Source organism: Myxine glutinosa, chromosome 6 (assembly GCF_964187855.1).
Source record: "Myxine glutinosa chromosome 6, kmMyxGlut1.1, whole genome shotgun sequence".
NCBI classification, from domain to species: Eukaryota; Metazoa; Chordata; class Myxini; order Myxiniformes; family Myxinidae; genus Myxine; species Myxine glutinosa.
In genome coordinates this window covers 153847956-153869210 of record NC_136266.1, presented here as the reverse complement: position 1 = coordinate 153869210, position 21255 = coordinate 153847956, and the positions used below count along the sequence as shown (strand labels likewise).

The following is a 21255-nucleotide window of genomic DNA, read 5'->3' as shown; positions in this document are numbered from 1 at the left end:
ATGGTGTACCTTGAGTGAGATTCCCCTGACGAGCACCTTCTGCCGATGAGGTGAAACACCAGTGAGTTCACTCAGGTGTAACTTGAACACCCGTGGAGGTGATTCGGTGTCTACCCGCACGTCCTGCAGCTTCTCCTTCCCCCATTTTACATGGACTGGGGAGGGGAAAGTGTGTGTTAATTGATGAATGTCTTCTATGAGTTTATGCTAATTTATGCAAATGTAGCGTTTAATTGCATATTCAATGTAATTATAATGATTTAATTTGTAGCTTTTCATTTTTGGACTGGATATGTTTGTTCTATTCAAGGTCTTCATATTGCAAGCTTTGCTTTTGGATTAGTTAATTGCAAATGTAATTTTAATGAAAATTTATGCAAATTTAATGTAAATGTATAGTAATTTGCTGATGTTTCAATATCAAATGATTATACATTACATGCATTACTGACAAAGAAAATGGGGATGGGGATCATAGATCTAACATTGGCAGCTTAAACGTATATGGTGATAATTTCCCTCTCATATTGATGAGCTGATTTTTAGTGTGCATAATTTGCATTGATGCATGATAAAATATGCAAATTAATTTACATAAACTTAAAATATATTTATATATATTTATCTTACTATAGTTCACCAAATGTCTGTCTGTCCGTTCGAAGGTACCGTAAAAAACTGCTGAACCGATCGCAAAGATATTTTGGGTGGGTAATCCTGGGACCCCTGGGAGTAAAATAGGCTATTTAGTTTTCCCAATTTCAGGTTTGGTCTCCAGCATTCTCAGGTTTGGACTCCCGCATAACATTCGCGTTCGCATAACGTTCATTGTGACGTTCTGACGATGTATGTGTTCACCGTAGTGTTTGACGTGACGGTGTGAACGTAATTTCGTAATTTTTTTCGTTTCGTAATCCTTTAATGAACGTTTAATGTTTAATGAACGTTTAATGTTTAATGAACGTTTAATGTTTAATGAACGTTTAATGCCCTTCAATGTCCGGGGCCGCACACGCGCTACACTGGACGGGCCAGCGTGTACCTTGCCCTTCGCCGTCAGGCTCGGGTAAACCGCTGAGCCCCATCCGTGATGGGGACTGGGGCTTGAGACAGTGTCCCACGAACGAGGAATTCCCAGTAAGCGCGAGTCATCAGCTCGCGTTGATTAAGTCCCTGCCCTTTGTACACACCGCCCGTCGCTACTACCGATCGGACGGTTTGATGAGATCCTCGGATCAGTCCCTGCACGGGCCGTTCTCGGCTTGTGCTGGTGCACCGAAAAGATGAGCGAACTTGACTGTCTAGCGGAAGTAAAAGTCGTAACAAGGTTTCCGTCGGTGAACCTGCGGAAGGATCATTATCGGGACAACATGAGAGCGAGCGAGACGCGAGACGTACGTGGTACGTGATCGTCAATGTACTGTTTAGCCATGTACTGTTTAGATTTTGATGATTTGCGTGTGATATGATTCAACGAATGTTTATATGAATCGTTTATAATAAAAAAGCCTTCAATTTCTGATATTTTACCTTTTCATTTGGGCTTCCCAATTGAAGCCCCGCCCGTAGGGCGGGTACTGTTGCTAGTCTTACTATAATTCATCAAATGTCCGTCTGTCCGTTCGAAGGTACCGCAAAAACGGCTGAACCGATCGCAACGATATTTTGGGTGGGTATTCCTGGGACCCCTTGGAGTAAAATAGGCTACATTGTTTTTCCAATTTTTTCCCAATTTTCCAGTTTTTCCAAAAACTATGGAATAATATTTACCGATATGAAAAGGGATGTGGCTTTTGTTGAAATTCTACAAATACTGTTTATTCTACGTACCAGGATAGAGTAGATCGACTCCTGACGAACTCTTCCTATATAAACGTGTGGCTCCAAAGTAACATGGCAGCGTGTGCAAAGCGACTGAGAAACAGGTGTAGCCGCCGCTTCCGTGTTACAGATTCGGCGGGCACTCTTCACATATAAACGTGTGACTGAGAAAGACGTGTAGCGGCCGCTTCCGTGTTGCAGATTCGGTGTGCACTCTTCACACATAAACGTGCGACTGAGAAAGACATGTAGCGGCCGCTTCCGTTTTGCAGAATTCAATCTTTTTTCAAAATGGGCGCCATGTACTGTTTAGATTTTGATGATTTATGTGTGATATGATTCAACGGATGTTTATATGAATCGTTTAAAATAAAAAAAGCCTTCAATTTCTGATATTTTGCCTTTTCATTTGGGCCTCCCAATTGAATCCCCGCCCGTAGGGCGGGTACCGTTGCTAGTATATATATCACGCATTTGCAGGATTTGCCAATTCAATATCTCATGAAAAGCGTATTCAAGTGCAATCAATTAAGGGGTAAAGTATAACTGCAAAAACAAATTGACATGCACACCGGAAATCTACTTTTCACCTTCTGTAAATCTACTTTTCCCATTTGCAGCTACAAAGCTCGGTGTACCTCCTTGCGGCCTTCTTCCAAGCACATTTGCCATCTGCAGCCACACTTGACCAGATCATTGCAGGTTTTGGAAGCAACAGGTAGAGTGGTCCAAACTGTAAGCCATTACTGGCTGTCTTTGACCAATGCCCAGCCCCATGAATCTGGATTTGGTGTCTGGTGCTCACACAGATGACTGGTGCTCCAGATCCGAGCTTGATACACACTGTGCTTCAAATGCTGCAGTAAGGCATCCTGAGTTGGTAGGATGTTCCCCCATTGCTTTGGATTTTGGTAGAACATCTCCTTGCAGACGTCGTTAACAGAGCTCAGCTGACTGGTCTTGTCACAGAGAACAACAGTGAAATGCTCTGTTCGTTTGAAATGACTGTTCTCGATGTCCAGTTTAGGGTAGAGATGCAATGCTATAAAAGTGAGTGCTTCTGTTACCTTCGCAAACACTTCCATGCCTGCCATGCAAGTCGCTTTACTTTGCAAAAGAAACCTGACAGTGTCACATCCAGTGAAGGTGTGAAAAAGGGACAATACCAAGGACTTGCCTCTGCCTAGAGCATGGAAGATGACATGCATGCGGTAATGATTGAAGTTCTTTCCTGTGTCAAATGCCATCCATATATTTGCAGCTGGACAAATGGGGAGTAGATGATGGAACTGTCGTGTGAGAATCATGATGCCATCAGTGTCAACAGTGCGAATCAAGCAAGTGGTTGAACCATTCTCCAAGGCATTTTGCAGGTAAATCAGTATTCTGGCATCTGCTTCTTCGTGGTTACAGGATGATATACAGTGGTTCGTACCTCTGACCAATACTCTTTCACCTGATGTTATGACAACATCTTTGTCAGGAGAGAAATCTGTACAGGCAACCATATCCAAGAGGAATGCAAATAGTTCCTGCTTGTTCATGGGGTCACGATGAAAGTCTTGCAAGCCTAGATAAATTATAGCCTAGGGGTTATTATTTTAACAGAGAATTAAATAATTTGTGTTGAGCACCCAGAAAATATTTCAATGCACAAAGGTTAGAGGTAGTAAAAAAAAATTTAAACACCTGTAAATACATGAAAATGCATATAATTTGCATAGATTAACATTATCATCTTCTATAATAATAAAAGACAACGAGAACGGCACTCAGTGGAGCGCATACTCCCGCCGTGGGTCAAGTTGGAATAATACGTTTTGTTTAACATCCCCTCTCCCCAAAACAATAAATGAAAAATAAAGTAGGCCCTAACTGTCAGAGAATTTATTTTGATATATCTCGGAATTAGAGGAGAAAAACATCATTTAAGAATAAGAATAAAAGCTTTAATGCAGTAAAACAGAAAAAAAATTCCCAAAAAAATTTCCCCAAAAAATTCCTGGATCCGGAAAAATATCCTGAACTTCACTAAAAACTAATCAATTCTTCCTTATCCCAAGGGCAATCATCCCACCAACTTTCATCCAAATCCGTTCAGAACTTTTCCAGATATCTTGTTCACAAACACACGAACACATGAACATACGAACACACATACGCGCACACACACACACGGACGGACACGATCGAATGCATTACTCCCTGGCGGGAGTAATAAAATGAAAAATCACTCATAGAGTGACACTTGGAAAAAGAGAACAAAGTAGAATGGCACTCAGTAGAGCATCCTTTTGACCTCACAAATAGTTGGTGGTTGAATTATGTGACCTGATAAGCAAATAGTCTTCAAATTTTAATCGGTTTAGAATTGACAATTTTTAAAATTTGAAGAGCATGTTGATCTTAGGCCTATGTTGACCTTTTGGCCTATGTTTACCTCAAACATAGTTGGTGGTTGAATTCAGTTAGCTGACATGAAAATCCTATTCAAATTCCAAGTCAATCGGACTAAAATTGAGAATTTTAGTTATTTGAAAAAGTTGTTGACCTTTGGCCTATGTTCATCTCATAAAAAAGTTGGTGGTTGAATTCAGTTCGCTGACATGAAAATCCTATTCAAATTTCAAGTCAATCGGACGAGAATTGAGGATTTTAGTAATTTGAAAAGGTCGTTGACCTTTGGCATACGTTGATCTCAAAAATAGTTGGTGGTTGAATTCAGTTCGCTGATATGAAAAGTGTTATCACAGACCCAATCTGTCCACCAAGTCTCGTCCAAATCCGTCCATAACTTTTTGGGATATCCTGCTATATGTCGTTTTTAGCCCCATCTCCCAATGGTGAAGAATCACTTTAAAAATTCTACCAGCCGGATTCGGATCCAGATCTTCACCAAAATTGAATCAATTCTTCCTTGTCACACACACAACCTCTCCACCAAGTTTCGTCCGAATCCGTCCATAACCCTTTGAGATACCCACCTATATGTCGTTTTTGGCCCTATCTCCCAATGGTGAAGAACCACTTTTGAAAATTCTAGTAGCCGGATCTGGATCTGGATCTTCACCAAAATCGAATCATTTCGTCCTGGTCACATACACTACTTCTCCACCAAATTTAGTCCGAATACAACCACAACTTTTGGAGGTATCTTGCAGTTCACAGACAAACAAACAGAAAAACAAACAAGAAGACGTCATGCAGAGTATATACTTGCAAAATCCATCCCTCCCCCCCCCCCCCCAAAAGTTGCCATGGATACATCAAATTGTCCATTTCATTAAGATTAAAATTGACGATGTCAATCAAAGCTAGGGTCAATCAGATTAAAGTTGATGATTTTTCAGATGAAAATTGATATTAGAAGTTTGACATTTGACCTTTTGACCATAAAATAGTTGGTTTCCCAGTTCAGTTTTAGTTTTTTTTTTTTAGTTTAGTTTAGTTTAGTTTTAGTTATCCTAGCACTGTGCAATTGCCGTTTAATTATCAAATCAATCAGATGAAAATTGATGGTTTTACAGATGAAAATTGGTCATTTTTGAAGTTTGACCTTGAGTTGACCTTTGACCTTTTGAGCTCATAAATAGTTGCTTTCCCAATTTATTGAATCAATGTGCAAATGCTGTTCAATTTTCAAGTCAATCAGATGAAAAATGACAATTTTAGGAATTTGACCTCAAGATGACATTTGACCTCAAAATCAATAGGCTTCTTCCTTATGACAAACTCTACCATCTGGTGAAGTTTCGTGAAGATCGGTTTAAAACTGTGACCTGTAGGTGATTGACAGGCAGACAAACAAACACACAGACAGAATGAAAAATCACTCATAGAGCGACACTTGGCAAAAGAGAAGAAAGTAGAATGGCACTCAGTAGGGCATCCTTTTGACCTCACAAATAAATTGGTGGTTGAATTATGTGACCTGATATGCAAATCGTCTTCAAATTAAGTTAATCGGATGAAAATTGAAAATTTTAGAAATTCGGCCTATGTTGACCTTTTGGCCTCTGTTGACCTCAAAAATAGTTGGTCGTTTGTTTCAGTAAGCTGATATGCAAATCTTATTCAGGTACCACTATTGGTGGCTAAATTTAGAAATTTGATGAAAATTTAGGATTTTTTAAATCTGAAATGGTTGTTGACCTTTGGCCTATGTTCACCTTTTGGCCTATGCTGATCTCAAAAAATAGTTGGTGTTTGAATTCAGTTCGCTGATATGTTATTTCTTTTCAAATTTCAAGTCAGTCGGATGAAAATAGAGGATTTTAGAAATTTGAATAAAAGTGGTTGACCTTTTGACCTAAAAAGAAATGGGATTATGTCGGATCACCAACTCTACCATTTGGTAAAGTTTCGTGAAGATCGGTTTTAAATTGTGACCTCAAGGCAAGTATAAGTGAGCGGACAGACAAACACACAAAGACACACAAACGCACAAACCGAAGTGATCAACATCCTTAGCAAAAAACAAACATTGCCAAGTAATGACGCACAAGACCAACCGATATACTTGAAAAATCTTTGATTTTGCAAGTAATAAACAGACAAACAGACAGACAGGGGTGAAAACATAACCTCCATCCACCTTCGGTGGCGGAGGTAACAAGATGGATGAGTTGGGTAGGTGACAAGAATAAGCCGATTAGATTTTGGTTCAGGTCCAGATCCAGATCCGACCAATCAGTAGGATACAAAACGTAAACTGTTCGTCCTGGCGGAAGTATGCGCTTCACTGAGTGCCTGTTGTAGTTCCTGCCTGTTGTTTGTGTCCATTATGACGTACATAAAAACAGTCCGTTTCCTGTTTTGAATGATTTTCAATTTTGTTTGACGACCAACCAGGCAGAGAAAGTAAAAACAATCGCAACCAATTCCGAAGGAAGCGGATCAGTTTGGCATTTTTAATACGAAATAGGTGAAGCCAAGACACGATTGAAACTCTTTAGTATTACCCTTTAGAAAAACCCTCTAGAATAACCCTCTAGAATAACCCATCATTTTGCAAGAAATGTTCGTTTTCCATTAATCGTCCAACACATTTTAAAATCCCACCTCTCCCCTCCCCTCCTAAAATCCCCCCTCGCCCCTCCCCTCCTAAAATCCCTCCTCACTCCTCCCCTCCTAAACTCCCCCCTCGCCCCTCCCCTCCTAAAATCCCTCCTCACTCCTCCCCTCCTAAACTCCCCCCTCGCCCCTCCCCTCCTAAAATCCCTCCTCACTCCTCCCCTCCTAAACTCCCCCCTCGCCCCTCCCCTCCTAAAATCCCTCCTCACCCCTCCCCTCCTAAACTCCCCCCTCGCCCCTCCCCTCCTAAAATCCCTCCTCACTCCTCCCCTCCTAAAATCTCCCCTCACCCCTCCCCTCCTAAAATCCCTCCTCTCCCCTCACCCCTCCCCTCCTAAAATCCTGCCTCTCCCCTCACCCCTCCCCTCCTAAACTCTCTCCTCACCCCTCCCCTCCAAAACACTCTACTCACCCCTCTCCTCCTAAACTCTCCCCTCACCTCCTAAACTCTCCCCCTTGCCAATCTCCTCCTAATTTCCCCTCACTCCTCCCCTCCTAAACTCCATCCTCACCCCTCTCCTCCTAAAATCCCCCCTCTCCCCTCACCCCTCCCCTCCTAAAATCCCCCCTCACCCCTCCCCTCCTAAACTCCCCCCTCACTTCTCCCCTTCAAAACTCCACCCTCACCCCTCCCCTCCTAAAATCCCTCCTCACCCCTCCCCTCCCCTCCTAAAATCCCCCCTCACTCCTCCCCTCCTAAAATCTCCCCTCACCCCTTCCTTTCCTAAAATCCCCCCTCTCCACTCACCCCTCCCCTCCTAAAATCCTGCCTCTCCCCTCACCCCTCCCCTCCTAAACTCTCCCCTCACCCCTCTCCTCCTAAACTCTCCCCTCACCTCCTAAACTCTCCCCTTGCCAATCCACTCCTAAATTCCCCCTCACTCCTCCCCTCCTAAACTCCACCCTCACCCCTCCCCTCCAAAAATCCCCCCTCTCCCCTCCCCTCCTAAAATCCCTCCTCACCCCTCCTCCTAAACTCTCCCCTCCCTCCTCCCCTCCTAAGCTCTCCCCTCCTAAACTCTCCCCTAACCCCTCCCCTCCTAAACTCCCCCCTCACCCCTCACCCCTCCCCTCCTAAACTCCCTCCTCACCCCTCCCCTCCTAAATATTTCCCCTCACTCCTCCCCTTCAAAACTCCATCCTCCCTCCTCCCCTTCAAAACTCCTCCTCATCCCTCCCCTTCAAATCTCCCCATCCTCCATTTTTCTCCAATTCTCCCCTCTCACCTATCCTCCTTAAAGCAGCCTCCACCCCACTTTCTCTCCCTTCCACCTCAAACCTCCACCTCCTCCAACCTTCTACCTCGCTCTGCACCCCCCTCAAAAAACACCTCACTGTGTGTCTTTCAATCACCATCAAACCTTTTGTCCTCCTCATCCTTTCCTTTCTCCTAGCTCTTCTGAAATCTCTGACACACTATGCTCTCCCTACCTCCTCCTCTCCCTCATCTTACCCTACCCCTCCACTCCCCTGTCCTGTATCCGATGCTCCCTCTTCCTCTTCCTTAATGGTATGGACCTCAAACATCTGGGGCCTTTGTTCAAACCTGATTGATCTCTCCATTCAGGTTGCATCTGAGAAACCAGACTTAATCTGCTTAACAGAAACTTTCATCCTTCAACATGTCTCTGATTCCTTAACATCTCTTCCTGGATACTCCCTCCTCGTATGATAGACCTGATGGTGGGATTCTGGTGGTGGAGATGCTATCTTTATCAAAAACTCTCTCACTCACTCTCCCTGCACTGCCCTCTCTCCACCCCACCCCCAGGAGTACCTCTGGCTACGGCTTCCCCTCTGCTCCCACCATTTGTTCATACGTGTTCTGTACCGTCCACCAAACAGTGATGACTCCATTTACATCTCTCTGTCTGACAACATCGACCAACTTCTATCCACTCATCCCAACTCTCTTTCAGCGACTTCAACTGTCATCATGCCAGCTGGCTGGGTATGGGTACCTCTCTCACCAGCCACGGCACCTCAGCAAAGGACTTAGGCAACTCATTGGGACTGACACAATCTGTCAATTTCCCGAGCCGGATCTCAGTCAATGGAGTATCTTCTCTTCTAGACTTGGTTATGACAAACTTCCCTGCAAATGTCTGCTGCTCTTATTCTGCTCCAATCGGTTCATCTGATCATTTACTTGTTAAAGTGGACATCTCTCTGACCATCCTCAGAGAGCCTCCTCAGCATCGACGTGTCTGGCATTTCACTCAGGCTGTCTGAAACGGTCTTCAAGCAGCCATAAATCATCTGGACTGGTCTCCCATCTCTACCGCCTCTGCCATAAACTCATCCTGGGAATTCTTCCAAAGTAAACTGCTTTCTCTCTCATGCACAGATTTATCCCATCTCGTCTTCAGTTGTCATACCCGCCCTCCCGTCCATGGTACACTAAATCTTGTGGTGAGGCAGTTGCCCTGAAATAACTTGCCTTCTCCTCATGGTAGGCAAATCCAACGGAAGGCAATCTCCATTCCTTTGACAAAGCTCAGAACCAGTGTGTGTCTATCCTCAGGAGAGCCAGGAAACAATATCTCTGTTCTCATGACTGAACTCTCAAACCTGTCTCCCACTTCCAAATCCTGGTGGCGTCTGGTCAAATCCGTTTCTGATGTTTGTTCCCCCTCCATCCCCTCCCTTAACTCAAACGGCTGCACAGCTGACTCCGCACGTGAAAAAGCTGAATGCCTCAACTCTGTGTTTGCCTCAAAATCTTGTGTCCCAAACCCATCCCTCTCTGTACCCACCGTACCCAGCTGTTCCTGGACTCTGTGTCCTTCTCTCCTGACAAGGTGGAGAGGTTTCTGTCAATCCTCGACTATGATTCTGTAACTGGACCAGACGGCATCAGCCCACGGGTCCTAAAATCCTGCTCTGCTGCTCTATCTCACCCTCGCTCTGTTCTATTCACCCTCACTTTTGCTCAAGGTCATCTGCCTTCAGCTTGGAAATCAGCAAACATTACCGCTGTACACAAAAAGGTGCAAAAACAGATCCTTGCAACTACAGACCAATCAGCCTTCTCCCAATAATCAGCAAGGTCATGGAATCCATCATCACATCGTCTTTCTGTCTTCTACCGACTCCTCTCCGGCCTTGCTCCCCCAGCTCTCTCTATGTGCTCTGTCCCCCAAATATTCCTGCAGGACACACAAGATCTGCCAGCAACCCTCTTATGGTTAAACCGCCAAAATCAAGACTCTCCGCTCACCTTCACTCTTTCATTCCTCTTTTCTCCCGCCTCTGGAACAAACTCCCTCACTCTCTTCAATCCCACTCCTCCCTCCAGGTCGTTAAAACAGCTGATCACCACCATCCCCCATCCAAAACCTTGATCTTTTCTACCCCCGTTGAAACACCTCCAATCCGCTTTCACTCTCCAACTTCTTTCCTGAAATTCCTGGTAGTGTTATTTTGCTTTATATCGAGTACCCCCTCCCCCACCCCCTACCGGCCTTCTATCTTCCACAAATCTACCGACGTCCCTGTTCTCTACTGTTGTTGTGCTTGCATGCTTTCCTCTCTCTCCCCCTCTTGTCTCCTGACCCGTATTCATAAACGTTCTTATGTTAAGTACACTTAAACTCCAAGTGTGACACTTACCTAGGACTAAGACTTATGTCGGTATTCATAAATGACCTTAAGTGTTACACTTCACTCAGTGTGACACCTAAATATAGGCATAACACCTAGCCGTTTTGACGGGCCGTTGCTAGGGTTAATGATCACATTTCTTGCACGATTGTGTCAGTTTCTGTGTTTTGGCTGAGTGCCATGACATAAGGACGGGACTACATAACTGGGTTCAAAACCAAATGCTATTATTTAATGCTGTTGTAAGTCGCCAGGAAGACCCGAGGCATTCTTTCCACCCTTCATCATGGCAGAGAACACTTCGTCTACGAAGTGAAAGAAAAATTTCACTGCTGCTGAAAAAATTCGGCTGTGCGAAGAGTATGAAAAGCATATTGGTGTCATCGTATCGACGTTTTCTGCCGCCGTTTCAAACAGAAAGAAGCATGACGCATGGGTTAAGATAACCGAGGCCATGAATAGAAGAAATCCTACCGTGGTAAGGAGTGACAAGGACTACCAGAAAAAATGGCAGAACATGTGCTCAGTTATGAAGGATGAATACCGTGCGTACAGAAAAGAACTTGTACAGAAAATAACTTGTACAGAAAAGAACTTGTACAGAAAAGAACTTGTACAGAAAAGAACTTGTACAGAAAAGAACTTGTACAGAAAAGAACTTGTACAGAAAAGAACTTGTACAGAAAAGAACTTGTACAGAAAAGAACTTGTACAGAAAATAACTTGTACAGAAAATAACTTGTACAGAAAATAACTTGTACAGAAAATAACTTGTACAGAAAATAACTTGTGCAGAAAATAACTTGTACAGAAAATAACTTGTACAGAAAATAACTTGTACAGAAAATAACTTGTACAGAAAATAACTTGTACAGAAAAGAACTTGTACAGAAAAGAACTTGTACAGAAAAGAACTTGTACAGAAAAGAACTTGTACAGAAAATAACTTGTACAGAAAATAACTTGTACAGAAAATAACTTGTGCAGAAAAGAACTTGTACAGAAAAGAACTTGTACAGAAAAGAACTTGTGCAGAAAAGAACTTGTACAGAAAAGAACTTGTACAGAAAAGAACTTGTACAGAAAAGAACTTGTACAGAAAAGAACTTGTACAGAAAAGAACTTGTACAGAAAAGAACTTGTACAGAAAAGAACTTGTACAGAAAAGAACTTGTACAGAAAAGAACTTGTACAGAAAAGAACTTGTACAGAAAAGAACTTGTACAGAAAAGAACTTGTACAGAAAAGAACTTGTACAGAAAAGAACTTGTACAGAAAAGAACTTGTACAGAAAAGAACTTGTACAGAAAAGAACTTGTACAGAAAAGAACTTGTACAGAAAAGAACTTGTGCAGAAAAGAACTTGTACAGAAAAGAACTTGTGCAGAAAAGAACTTGTGCAGAAAAGAACTTGTACAGAAAAGAACTTGTACAGAAAAGAACTTGTACAGAAAAGAACTTGTACAGAAAAGAACTTGTACAGAAAAGAACTTGTACAGAAAATAACTTGTACAGAAAATAACTTGTACAGAAAAGAACTTGTACAGAAAATAACTTGTACAGAAAATAACTTGTACAGAAAAGAACTTGTACAGAAAAGAACTTGTACAGAAAATAACTTGTACAGAAAAGAACTTGTACAGAAAAGAACTTGCCAAAACCTTAAGTTCCCTTGGCAATGCGTGGTTTTGCAATGTCAATGGATCAAGATTATCACCAATAATATCAATACATCCAAAATCGTTTGCCGGTCAAGGCGGTATCGTTGGTATAGTTCGACATCGTCGTACTCATCTAGCGGATGAAGTCGGTCACGAAATACTCGTTCTCGACGAATTGCACGCCGTCGAACCAGCCGTTCTTGTGCTATCAGAAGCAATGCAGCCATTACTCTTCGCTGTCTGATCGAAAGTGGACAGAATATACAGTGTGTGGCCAACTTACGTTCACTTAAGACACCCCTGGAAGTGTCTCAAATATAAGCATGATGTTGAGTGTAATACATTAAGGTAAGTCGCATATTGAATACCACTTGTTCGTAAAACCTAATTTAGGAGGTACTTAAGTGTTATACTTAGACTTAAGTACGTTTATGAATACGGGCCCTGCTCCCTTTATTTATTGTATGATTTATGAGTCGGTGCACGTTCTCGTGTGTAATATGTTAGCTCTTACACAAGCCTTGACTCTGTATAAAAAAAACATTTAGAATAACCCTTTACAATAACCTTTTGGAATAGCCCTTTAGCATTGCCCTTTAGAATAACCCTTTAGAATAACCCTTTAGCATTGCCCTTTAGAATCACCCTTTAGAATACCCCTTTAGAATACCCCTTTAGAATAACCCTTTAGAATAACCCTTTAGAATAACCCTTTACAATAACCCTTTAGAAAAACCCTTTAGAATAACCCTTTAGAACCCTTCAGAATAACCCTTTAGAAAAACCATTTAGAACCCCCTAGAATAACCCTTTAGAACCCATTATAATTAAACACGCTGGGTTATAACGGTTCTTCTTGTTCTTCATTTAGACAGACGGATAGAAGGAAAGATATAGCCAAATATGGAAGTGGGTTTACCGGTTCACCTCTTTGCATTCACCTTACTCCTCTGTGCACAGGTGTGATCGAGACGAAATTCCGTACAATTTGCCAAATCCATAGTCAAAGTACTAAAGTGCAGGTTCATGTTCAAATCCATGTTCCGATTCGTGTTCCACAGTATTCAGGATGCATTATTAAATTGAAATGATGTTGTTTGTCGATCATAAATTGACGTTCGTGGACACACAGACAGACAGACACACAGACAGACAGACAGACACAGACAGACAGACAGACACAGACAGACAGACACAGACAGACACACAGACAGACACAGACAGACAGACACAGACAGACAGACAGACACACAGACAGACAGACACACACACACACACACAGACACACAGACAGACAGACAGACACAGACAGACAGACAGACACAGACAGACAGACACAGACAGACACACAGACAGACACAGACACACAGACACAGACAGACAGACAGACAGACAGACACAGACAGACAGACACAGACAGACACACAGACAGACAGACAGACACAAAGACCAGGTGGCAGCCGCTTAAGCCCATCTTTGGCTTCGCGCGTGCGGGGTAGAAATGCTCCGCGCGCACAGCGCAGCAGAAGGACAGCAGGTGGCAGCACAGGTTAATGGAAGAGGTGGGGACTTACCGGGAAGCCGTACAAAATACAAATACAGTCGTGTGTTAAGCACTTTGTAAAACTTGTTCAGAATGATGAACAAAAAGGTGCATTTGGTGAGTTAAACAACGAACCCGTCACGAACCAAACTCGTCCCTCTTTTACCATAACCTGATTTCCATAGCTCATAATCACATGTGTTATCCTGCTTTCCATTTACCTGGGATTCCTTTTTAGTATTACTATTAATCTACCAAACGAAGTTTTCCTCCGAGAATCATCGGGGTCCTCACTGACTTATAATCGCCCATCTGGGATCCAACGGGTATCAGATCAAATCGGATCGGATCATCGAGCGCCTCGATTGCTCTTCGCTGTGACGTCACTCGCCATCCCCGATCCATTCGGGTCGTTCGCTCCCACATTCACTCCGCATCCATTCGGTCCGTTCGGCGCGATCCGTACCTGTGAAAACTGGCATCCCGACTGTGCGTGCGAAAGTTAGCAAGTTCCGGGTTTCTGAACGCGTCAGATAATTATCAAACGAGTTTTACTTCTGTTTTGCGAATTCAGGGCTATAGGTATGGGGAGGGGAGGAGGAGGGTACTGTGCAAGGCTGGTAGGAGGAGAGTAGGGAGGGGTAGGAGGAGAGAAGGCACAACTGAGAGAGAGAAAAGAGTACAGAGGAATCAATATGAAATGGGGTTGACGAGGAGGAGGAGGAAGTGGAGGAGAAGAGAGGACATATGACGAGGAGAGAGGATGAGAGAGAAGAGGGGTGGGATGGGGAAGAGTTGGAAGAGGAGGAGCAGGAGGAGGAGGAGGAGGGCTAATGGAGGAGGACGGGGAATGTGGGGAGAAGGAGGCATTAGAAGGAGGAGGGGAGGAGGACGAGTGGAAGGGGAGGGGAGAGGGAGGAGGTGTGAGATTATAAAACAGAGGAGCAGTACCAAGTGCAGGAGGAGGATGAGCAGCAGGTGGAGGAGGGGAAAGACAAAGGAGTGGAGGATTTGGAGAAGGGAGGGAGAGAAGGAGCAAACGACGCATAGTGGGTGGTGAAAGGGGAGGGAGAGAGGTGGAGAAAGAGGTGAGGAAAGGAAAGAAGAGCAGGAAAGAAGAGTGGAGATAGACGAGGAGGAGGAGGGTAAGGAGGATGTAGGTGAGGGAATGAGGGAGGGGAGAGGTGAGGGAATGAGGGAGGGGAGAGGTGAGAGCAGAGGTGATGGTGAGGAGAGAGGACAGGAAAGAATGGAGACGGTTAGTGCAAGCCGGAAGAGGAAGCAGGTGAAGAGGTAGGAGGAGAGGAGAGAGAGGAAAGGGGAAGTCGGTGCAAGATTAGGATGGGAGAATAAAGACGTTCTGTATCCATCTTGCTTCTGTATCCATCTTGTCCAGCCCTTGCATTCTCCCCTATTCCTCATCATTACACATATCCCTAGTTGGTCTCCATCTTTCCAACCTTTGACCCTAAAGCCGAGTCACAGATAACTCCGTGACATAACGGGTCCCCCTTCTTTTTCTGCCGCTCCTTTTGTTGTGCTGCTTCCTGATCCATTCTGTGTTCCAGCTTTTCCAAAAGCCTTGACCCCGTATATTGTCACGTCTGAGGCTCCCGTTAAGACAGAAACCTCAGTGCCGAGTTTGTCTCGAAAGATGGGCTGAATGATCTTTTATTTCACGGTGTTCAGTTAATTAATTCTTACTTTACCGTTCTCCAAGGAGCATTCAATTGGACCTACATAATGGTGGAAAACGCACAAAGAGAGCAGCCATATGGCTCAAACACGTTCTTACCTTTTAAAGGATTATTTATTTTACTATAATTCACCAATTGTCCGTCCGTCTGTCCGTTCGAAGGTACCACAAAAACGGCTGAACCGATCGCAACGATATTTTGGGTGGGTAATCCTAGGACCCCCTGGAGTAAAATAGGCTATATTGTTTTTCCAATTTTTCCAATTTTCCAGTTTTTCCAAACACGATGGAATAATATTGTTGCGGATATGAGGACTGTATATATTTTTTTGATTGTGTTGTATTGTGGTAAATTGGTGTGAATTATTATTATTGTTGTTATTGTTATTCTGTGCCTCCTGCCTCCGGAGCTGTGTAAAGATCAAAAGGGCGTTCCATAATTAGTCCACAAGCATACACGTCAGCCAATCATAGAATATCCATGTTCGATAGTTATATCTTATTCTGTGTTTTAGGATAAGGCTGTGTCTCCCATTAATAGAAATACTCCATTGCACCAGTGAAAGAGATAGATTCCCTTCATTCCCACTCCCAAAACTTCCATTCCCATTCCCAAAACCTCCCTTCCAATTGCCTTCCGCATTTTGGGCGGTTTTCTTCAACCACCATTGGCCACGAGGTAGGGTTGGGGAAGAAAGGCGTGTCTCCACCTCGTCATAGAGGGGAGGAGTGAGCCAGCCCCACTCGACCAACCATGAGCCAGGGGTTTGGCTAGAGAGGGCGGAGGAAGAGCGATCGGGGAGGTTCGCAAAGGTTGAGGGGCGGGGGCCTATATAACCCAAGGCAGGGCGTGTCCAGGAAGAGATGCGTTTTTACAGAGGAGAGCAGAAGACAGAAAGCCCTGGAGTTGGTCACAAGGAGTTGGTCTGAGTTGGTCTGAGTCGGTTGCCTGAGGAGGGTCAGTGGTTGCGTTGGTAAGGAGTCGGTGGTCAGTTGGTTGCGGTGAGGAGTCGGTGGTGAGGAGTGAGAGAAACAAGAAAGAGTTGAGGGTTTGGACCAGACGAGTGGGACAAGGCCTGGCAAAGCACGCGACGAAAACAGCAGCCAAAACAGCAGCCAAAACAGCAGCCAAAACAGCAGCGTGGGGCCTGGCCTGAACGGCGGCTGCTAAACGCGCCGGTTGTGCTGCGGGACCCCCTTGGACCTCCCTCTCCCTCCAGCCATCCACCTTCATTCCATTCCATCCTTCTTGTATACGTGAGTTTGTTTTGTTTGTTCTGTCCTGGGAATAAGTTAAGTCTGTAGGTAAGCTAAAATTTGCACTGTGTCACCTGCGTCTTATGTGTTGTAAATAAAACTTGATTGCTCCTTTTTGCTTGTGTGTGTAAATAATAAACCCCATTACTCGTCTGTACGTCTTCTCGTTTTATTCCTTTTTCCTCTTGCATTGCGTCGCCTTTGTCTTTTCCCTATTGGGCAGCTGTGGTGCGATACGGCCAAGGTTCTGGGTGAATCGGGTGAGTCAGGGATCCTGTTAGGTCGCGGTTAAATACACCACCGCTCGGTCATCATAACATCTAAACCGCGATCTGTAACAATATTTACCGATATGAACAGTGATGTGGCTTTTGTTGAAATTCTACGTACCAGGAGAGAGCAGATCGACTCTTGACGAACTCTTCCTATATAAGCGTGCGGCTCCGAAGTAACACGGCAGCGTGTGCAAAGCGACTGAGAAACAGGTGTGGCGGCCGCTTCTGTGTTACAGATTCGGCGCATACTCTTCACACATAAACGTGTGACTGAGAAAGACGTGTAGCGGCCACTTTCCGTTTTGTAGAATTCAATCTTTTTTCAAAATGGCGCCATGTACTGTTTAGATTTTGATGATTTGCGTGTGATATGATTCAACGGATGTTTATATGAATCGTTTAAAATAAAAAGCCTTCAATTTCTGATATTTTGCCTTTTCATTTGGGCTTCCCAATTGAAGCCCCGCCCGTCGGGCGGGTACCGTTGCTAGTAAAGTAAATAGGGAAAAGGGTAACAAGATGCTATAAACAAAAATGGAACAAACAAAGCGAGTCAAATGGACACAAAGAGGAATACTCAAACTTATGTACAATGATTGGAATACAACAATTCCTAACCCTCTAGGCACTACAGATCACACCTGTACAACAAAATAATAATGTAGGTGAGAATTCCCTTTCTCTGATGTGCAAAATGGACACCGGACTCAAAATAGACCGCTTCAGTAACCAGGTGCGAGACGAATAGCACCCAAGAGCCAAAGCAAGCACGATGAAGATGGTGTTTGATGTGGAATGCCAGCGACAATACGCCTCCTCAAGCGAGGCCTCCTGGGGGTGCCCTCCGTCCTCTTCCTCCACATTCCACCAACACAGGATGATCCCAGCTTCGGTCAACCCCAAGAAACAAAGCCACAATTACGATGGCCCCCTCCAAAACTCCGTTCTCATTCTTGCTCGTCCTTCCACACGACTCTTTAGTGATCTCTGGTTTGAACACCCCAGGCATCTTCTTCTTCGTCTCCAGGTCTCCTGTTCCCTCCTTCCTTTTGTGAGGTCTCTCACGTTCTCCTTCTCCTCCTGCCCATGGGTGGGGTAAATGCAAGAATAAATGCAGATGGCACTTCAGCCTCCAAAGCACATTACGGCACCATGGCTGACACTCACGGGCCAGAGAGATTCGTGCCTCTCTCATGAGAAGTTCTCGCCTACTAGCCCTGCCTACCACACGAAGTGTTCACGCCCACAGATTAAGGTCTAACATGTCTATAAATTACATATACTCACGTATAACAAACGACAACCTGACAGATTATATATATATATATATATATATACATATATATATATATATATATATATATATATATATATATATATATATATATATATATACATACATACATATATATATATATATATATATATATACATATATATATATATATATATATATATATATATATATATATATATATATATATTGAAGGAGCTGGGGCTCCCACGTCGATCAGAAGAATGGACGCGACAAAAAGCTGGAATTCATCTGAGTTGCTTTATTGAAATCAAACACTCAGGCACTCTGAAAAACCGTTTATCGTTCAGCAATATATATCTATTCCGCCAGGGGGTTTGCCCAGGCCCGGCGCCAGGGGGCGTGGCCCAGCGTCCTGGCTGCGGCCTGGCAAGTTGAGGGCGAGCCTGCCCGGGCATGCCCGGGCATGCCCGGGCGTCCCGACCGAGGCCTGGCAAGTTGAGCGCGGGCCTGCCCGGGCGTCCTGGACGAGCCCGGCATGGTGATCGCTCCGCGTCCTTGATAGGTGCAAGGCGATTGTGAAAACTCAGCGGCAGCCGCTACACACGTCCCCCCAGAATCGACTTGCACCGGCAGGGTCAATTTGAGGGGGGTCCTGACGACCCGGCCGAAGCGACCCCTGGCAGGTCGTGGGAGGGGGTCCGGTGAGGTGGTGGGCGGTCGAGTGGGGGGCACCGTGGACGGGGGGCGGCCTCGCCGCGGCGGAAGGGCCACCCGTGGTGGGTGGTCGACGTCCACGTGTGCCGGCTTGAGGCGGTCCACAGCAATCCGGTCCGACCTGCCGCCGATGTCGATGACGAACGACTTGTCGTCCCGTCGCAGCACCCGGAAGGGCCCGTCGTACGGCGGCTGGAGTGGCCACCGATGTGCGTCGTGACGCACAAAAACATACTCCGCTGTGCGGAGTGCTGGGGGGACGTAGGACTGGGGGTCACCGTGGCGGGATGTTGGCACGGGGGCAAACCGTCGGGCGGCCTCCTGGAGGTCCGAGCGCTGGTGAGCTGCGGACCAGGGACTGGTAGCGTCGGGCACAAATTCGCCCGGGACGCGTAGCACCTGGCCATAGACAAGCTCGGCGGTGGATGCCTGGAGGTCTTCCTTGGGGGCCGTGCGAAGGCCCAAAAGGACCCACGGCAGCCGGTCGGCCCACCCGACGTCTTGAAGGCCGGCCATGAGCGCGGCCTTCATGGAGCGGTGGAATCGCTCGCACAACCCGTTTGCTTGGGGGTGGTAGGCCGTAGTACGGTGGAGCTTGACCCCCAGGTTGCGGGCGACCGCGCCCCACAGCTCGGAGGTGAACTGTGGACCGCGGTCTGACGAGATGTCCGCCGGTGCGCCGAAGCGGGCGACCCAGGTGGCGATGAAAGCCTGCGCCACGTCGGCGGTGGTGGTGGAGACGAGGGGCACGGCCTCCGGCCACCTGGTGGTCCTGTCCACCATGGTGAGCAGGTGTGTGAACCCCCGTGACGGGGGGAGGGGGCCCACCAGATCCACGTTGACGTGGTCGAAACGTCGTTCGGGCACGGTGAAAGGTGCCAGCGGGGCCTGGGTGTGTCGGTGGACCTTGGCCCGTTGGCAGGCCGTGCAGGCGCTGGTCCAATCGCGGACGTCCCGACGAAGGCCGTGCCAGACGAAACGCGCCGACACCAGCTTCTGGGAAGCTTTCCGGCCCGGGTGGGAAAGGCCGTGGAGGGAGGCGAAGATGCGGCGTTGCCAGGCGACGGGCACGATGGGGCGAGGCTGGCCTTGGGAGACGTCGCAGAGCAGGACAGTGTCCGCGCAGGGGATGTCGGCCAGGCGGAGGCCCGTGTCCGCCGCCCGGAGGGCTTGCACCGTGGTGTCGGTGGTTTGGTCCGCCGCCATAAGCGCAAAATCCACGCCCAGGTGGACCGCGTTCGCGCTGGCCCGGGAAAGACAGTCGGCCACGGCGTTGTTTTTGCCGGCGACGTGCCGGATGTCCGTGGTAAACTCCGACACGGCGGAGAGGTGGCGCTGTTGGCGGGCCGACCATGGCTCCGTGACCTTGGCCATGGCGTAAACCAACGGCTTGTGGTCGACGAACGCCGTGAAAGGACGGCCCTCCAGGAGGTGGCGGAAATGGCGGACGGCCAGGTGTAGACCGAGGAGCTCCCGGTCAAACGTGCTGTATTTGAGCTCGTTCGGCCGGAGCTGCCGGCTGAAAAAAGCGAGTGGCTGCCAAACCCCGTTCACCCATTGCTCATGTACGGCGCCCACCGCGTAGTCGGAGGCATCCGTGGTGAGGGCGATGGGAGCGTTGAGCACCGGGTGAGCGAGCAGTGTTGCGTCGGCGAGGGCCCGCTTTGAGCCTTGGAAGGCCGCGTCCATTGCTGCGGACCAGGCGATGTCGTGCTTGGCCGGCTTGCCCCGGAGGGCTTCGTAGAGGGGCCGCATGAGCTGAGCAGCGCGGGGCACGAAGCGGTGATAAAAATTCACCATTCCCAGGAATTCCTGCAGGGCCTTTATGGTGCGGGGACGCGGGAACGTGGTGATGGCCTCGACCTTGGTTGGCAGCGGCACGGCCCCGTTCTTGGTGATGTGATGGCCCAAAAAATCAACGGCCGTCGTGCCGAAGTGGCATTTGGCCGGGTTGACGATGAGGCCGTGCTCGCTGAGGCGCTCGAACAGTGTTCGGAGGTGGAGGAGGTGCTCGGCCCGGGACGTGCTGGCGACGAGGATGTCGTCCAGGTAAACGAAAAGGAACGGCAGGTCACGCAGCACGCCGTCCATCAAGCGCTGGAACGCCTGAGCCGCGTTCTTGAGACCAAACGGCATCCGCAAGAATTCGAATAAGCCGAACGGCGTGATGACTGCCGTTTTAGGGACGTCGGCCGCCCTGACAGGTACCTGGTGATATCCCCGTATGAGGTCAATTTTTGAAAAAATGACCCGTCCCGCCAGACGGGCAGAGAAGTCTTGGATATGCGGGATCGGGTACCTGTCGGGGGTGGTAGCGTCATTCAGACGGCGGTAGTCGCCACACGGGCGCCATC

General features: G+C 46.7%; 1 protein-coding gene across 1 annotated transcript in view; it reads right to left on the bottom strand.

The window, feature by feature from the left end:
* The window catches only part of LOC137428897 (ubiquitin carboxyl-terminal hydrolase 14-like), an 82572-nt gene extending 68263 nt beyond the window's left edge, over positions 1-14309 (bottom strand). Inside the window, exons 1-2 of the mRNA XM_078780792.1 lie at positions 14168-14309; positions 10-155 (exon numbers count right to left, since the gene is read on the bottom strand). Coding sequence (XP_078636918.1) covers positions 10-155; positions 14168-14183 — 162 coding nt within the window. The 5' untranslated portion in view covers positions 14184-14309. The remainder of the gene's footprint in view (positions 1-9; positions 156-14167) is intronic.
* Positions 14310-21255: the final 6946 nt, after the last annotated feature.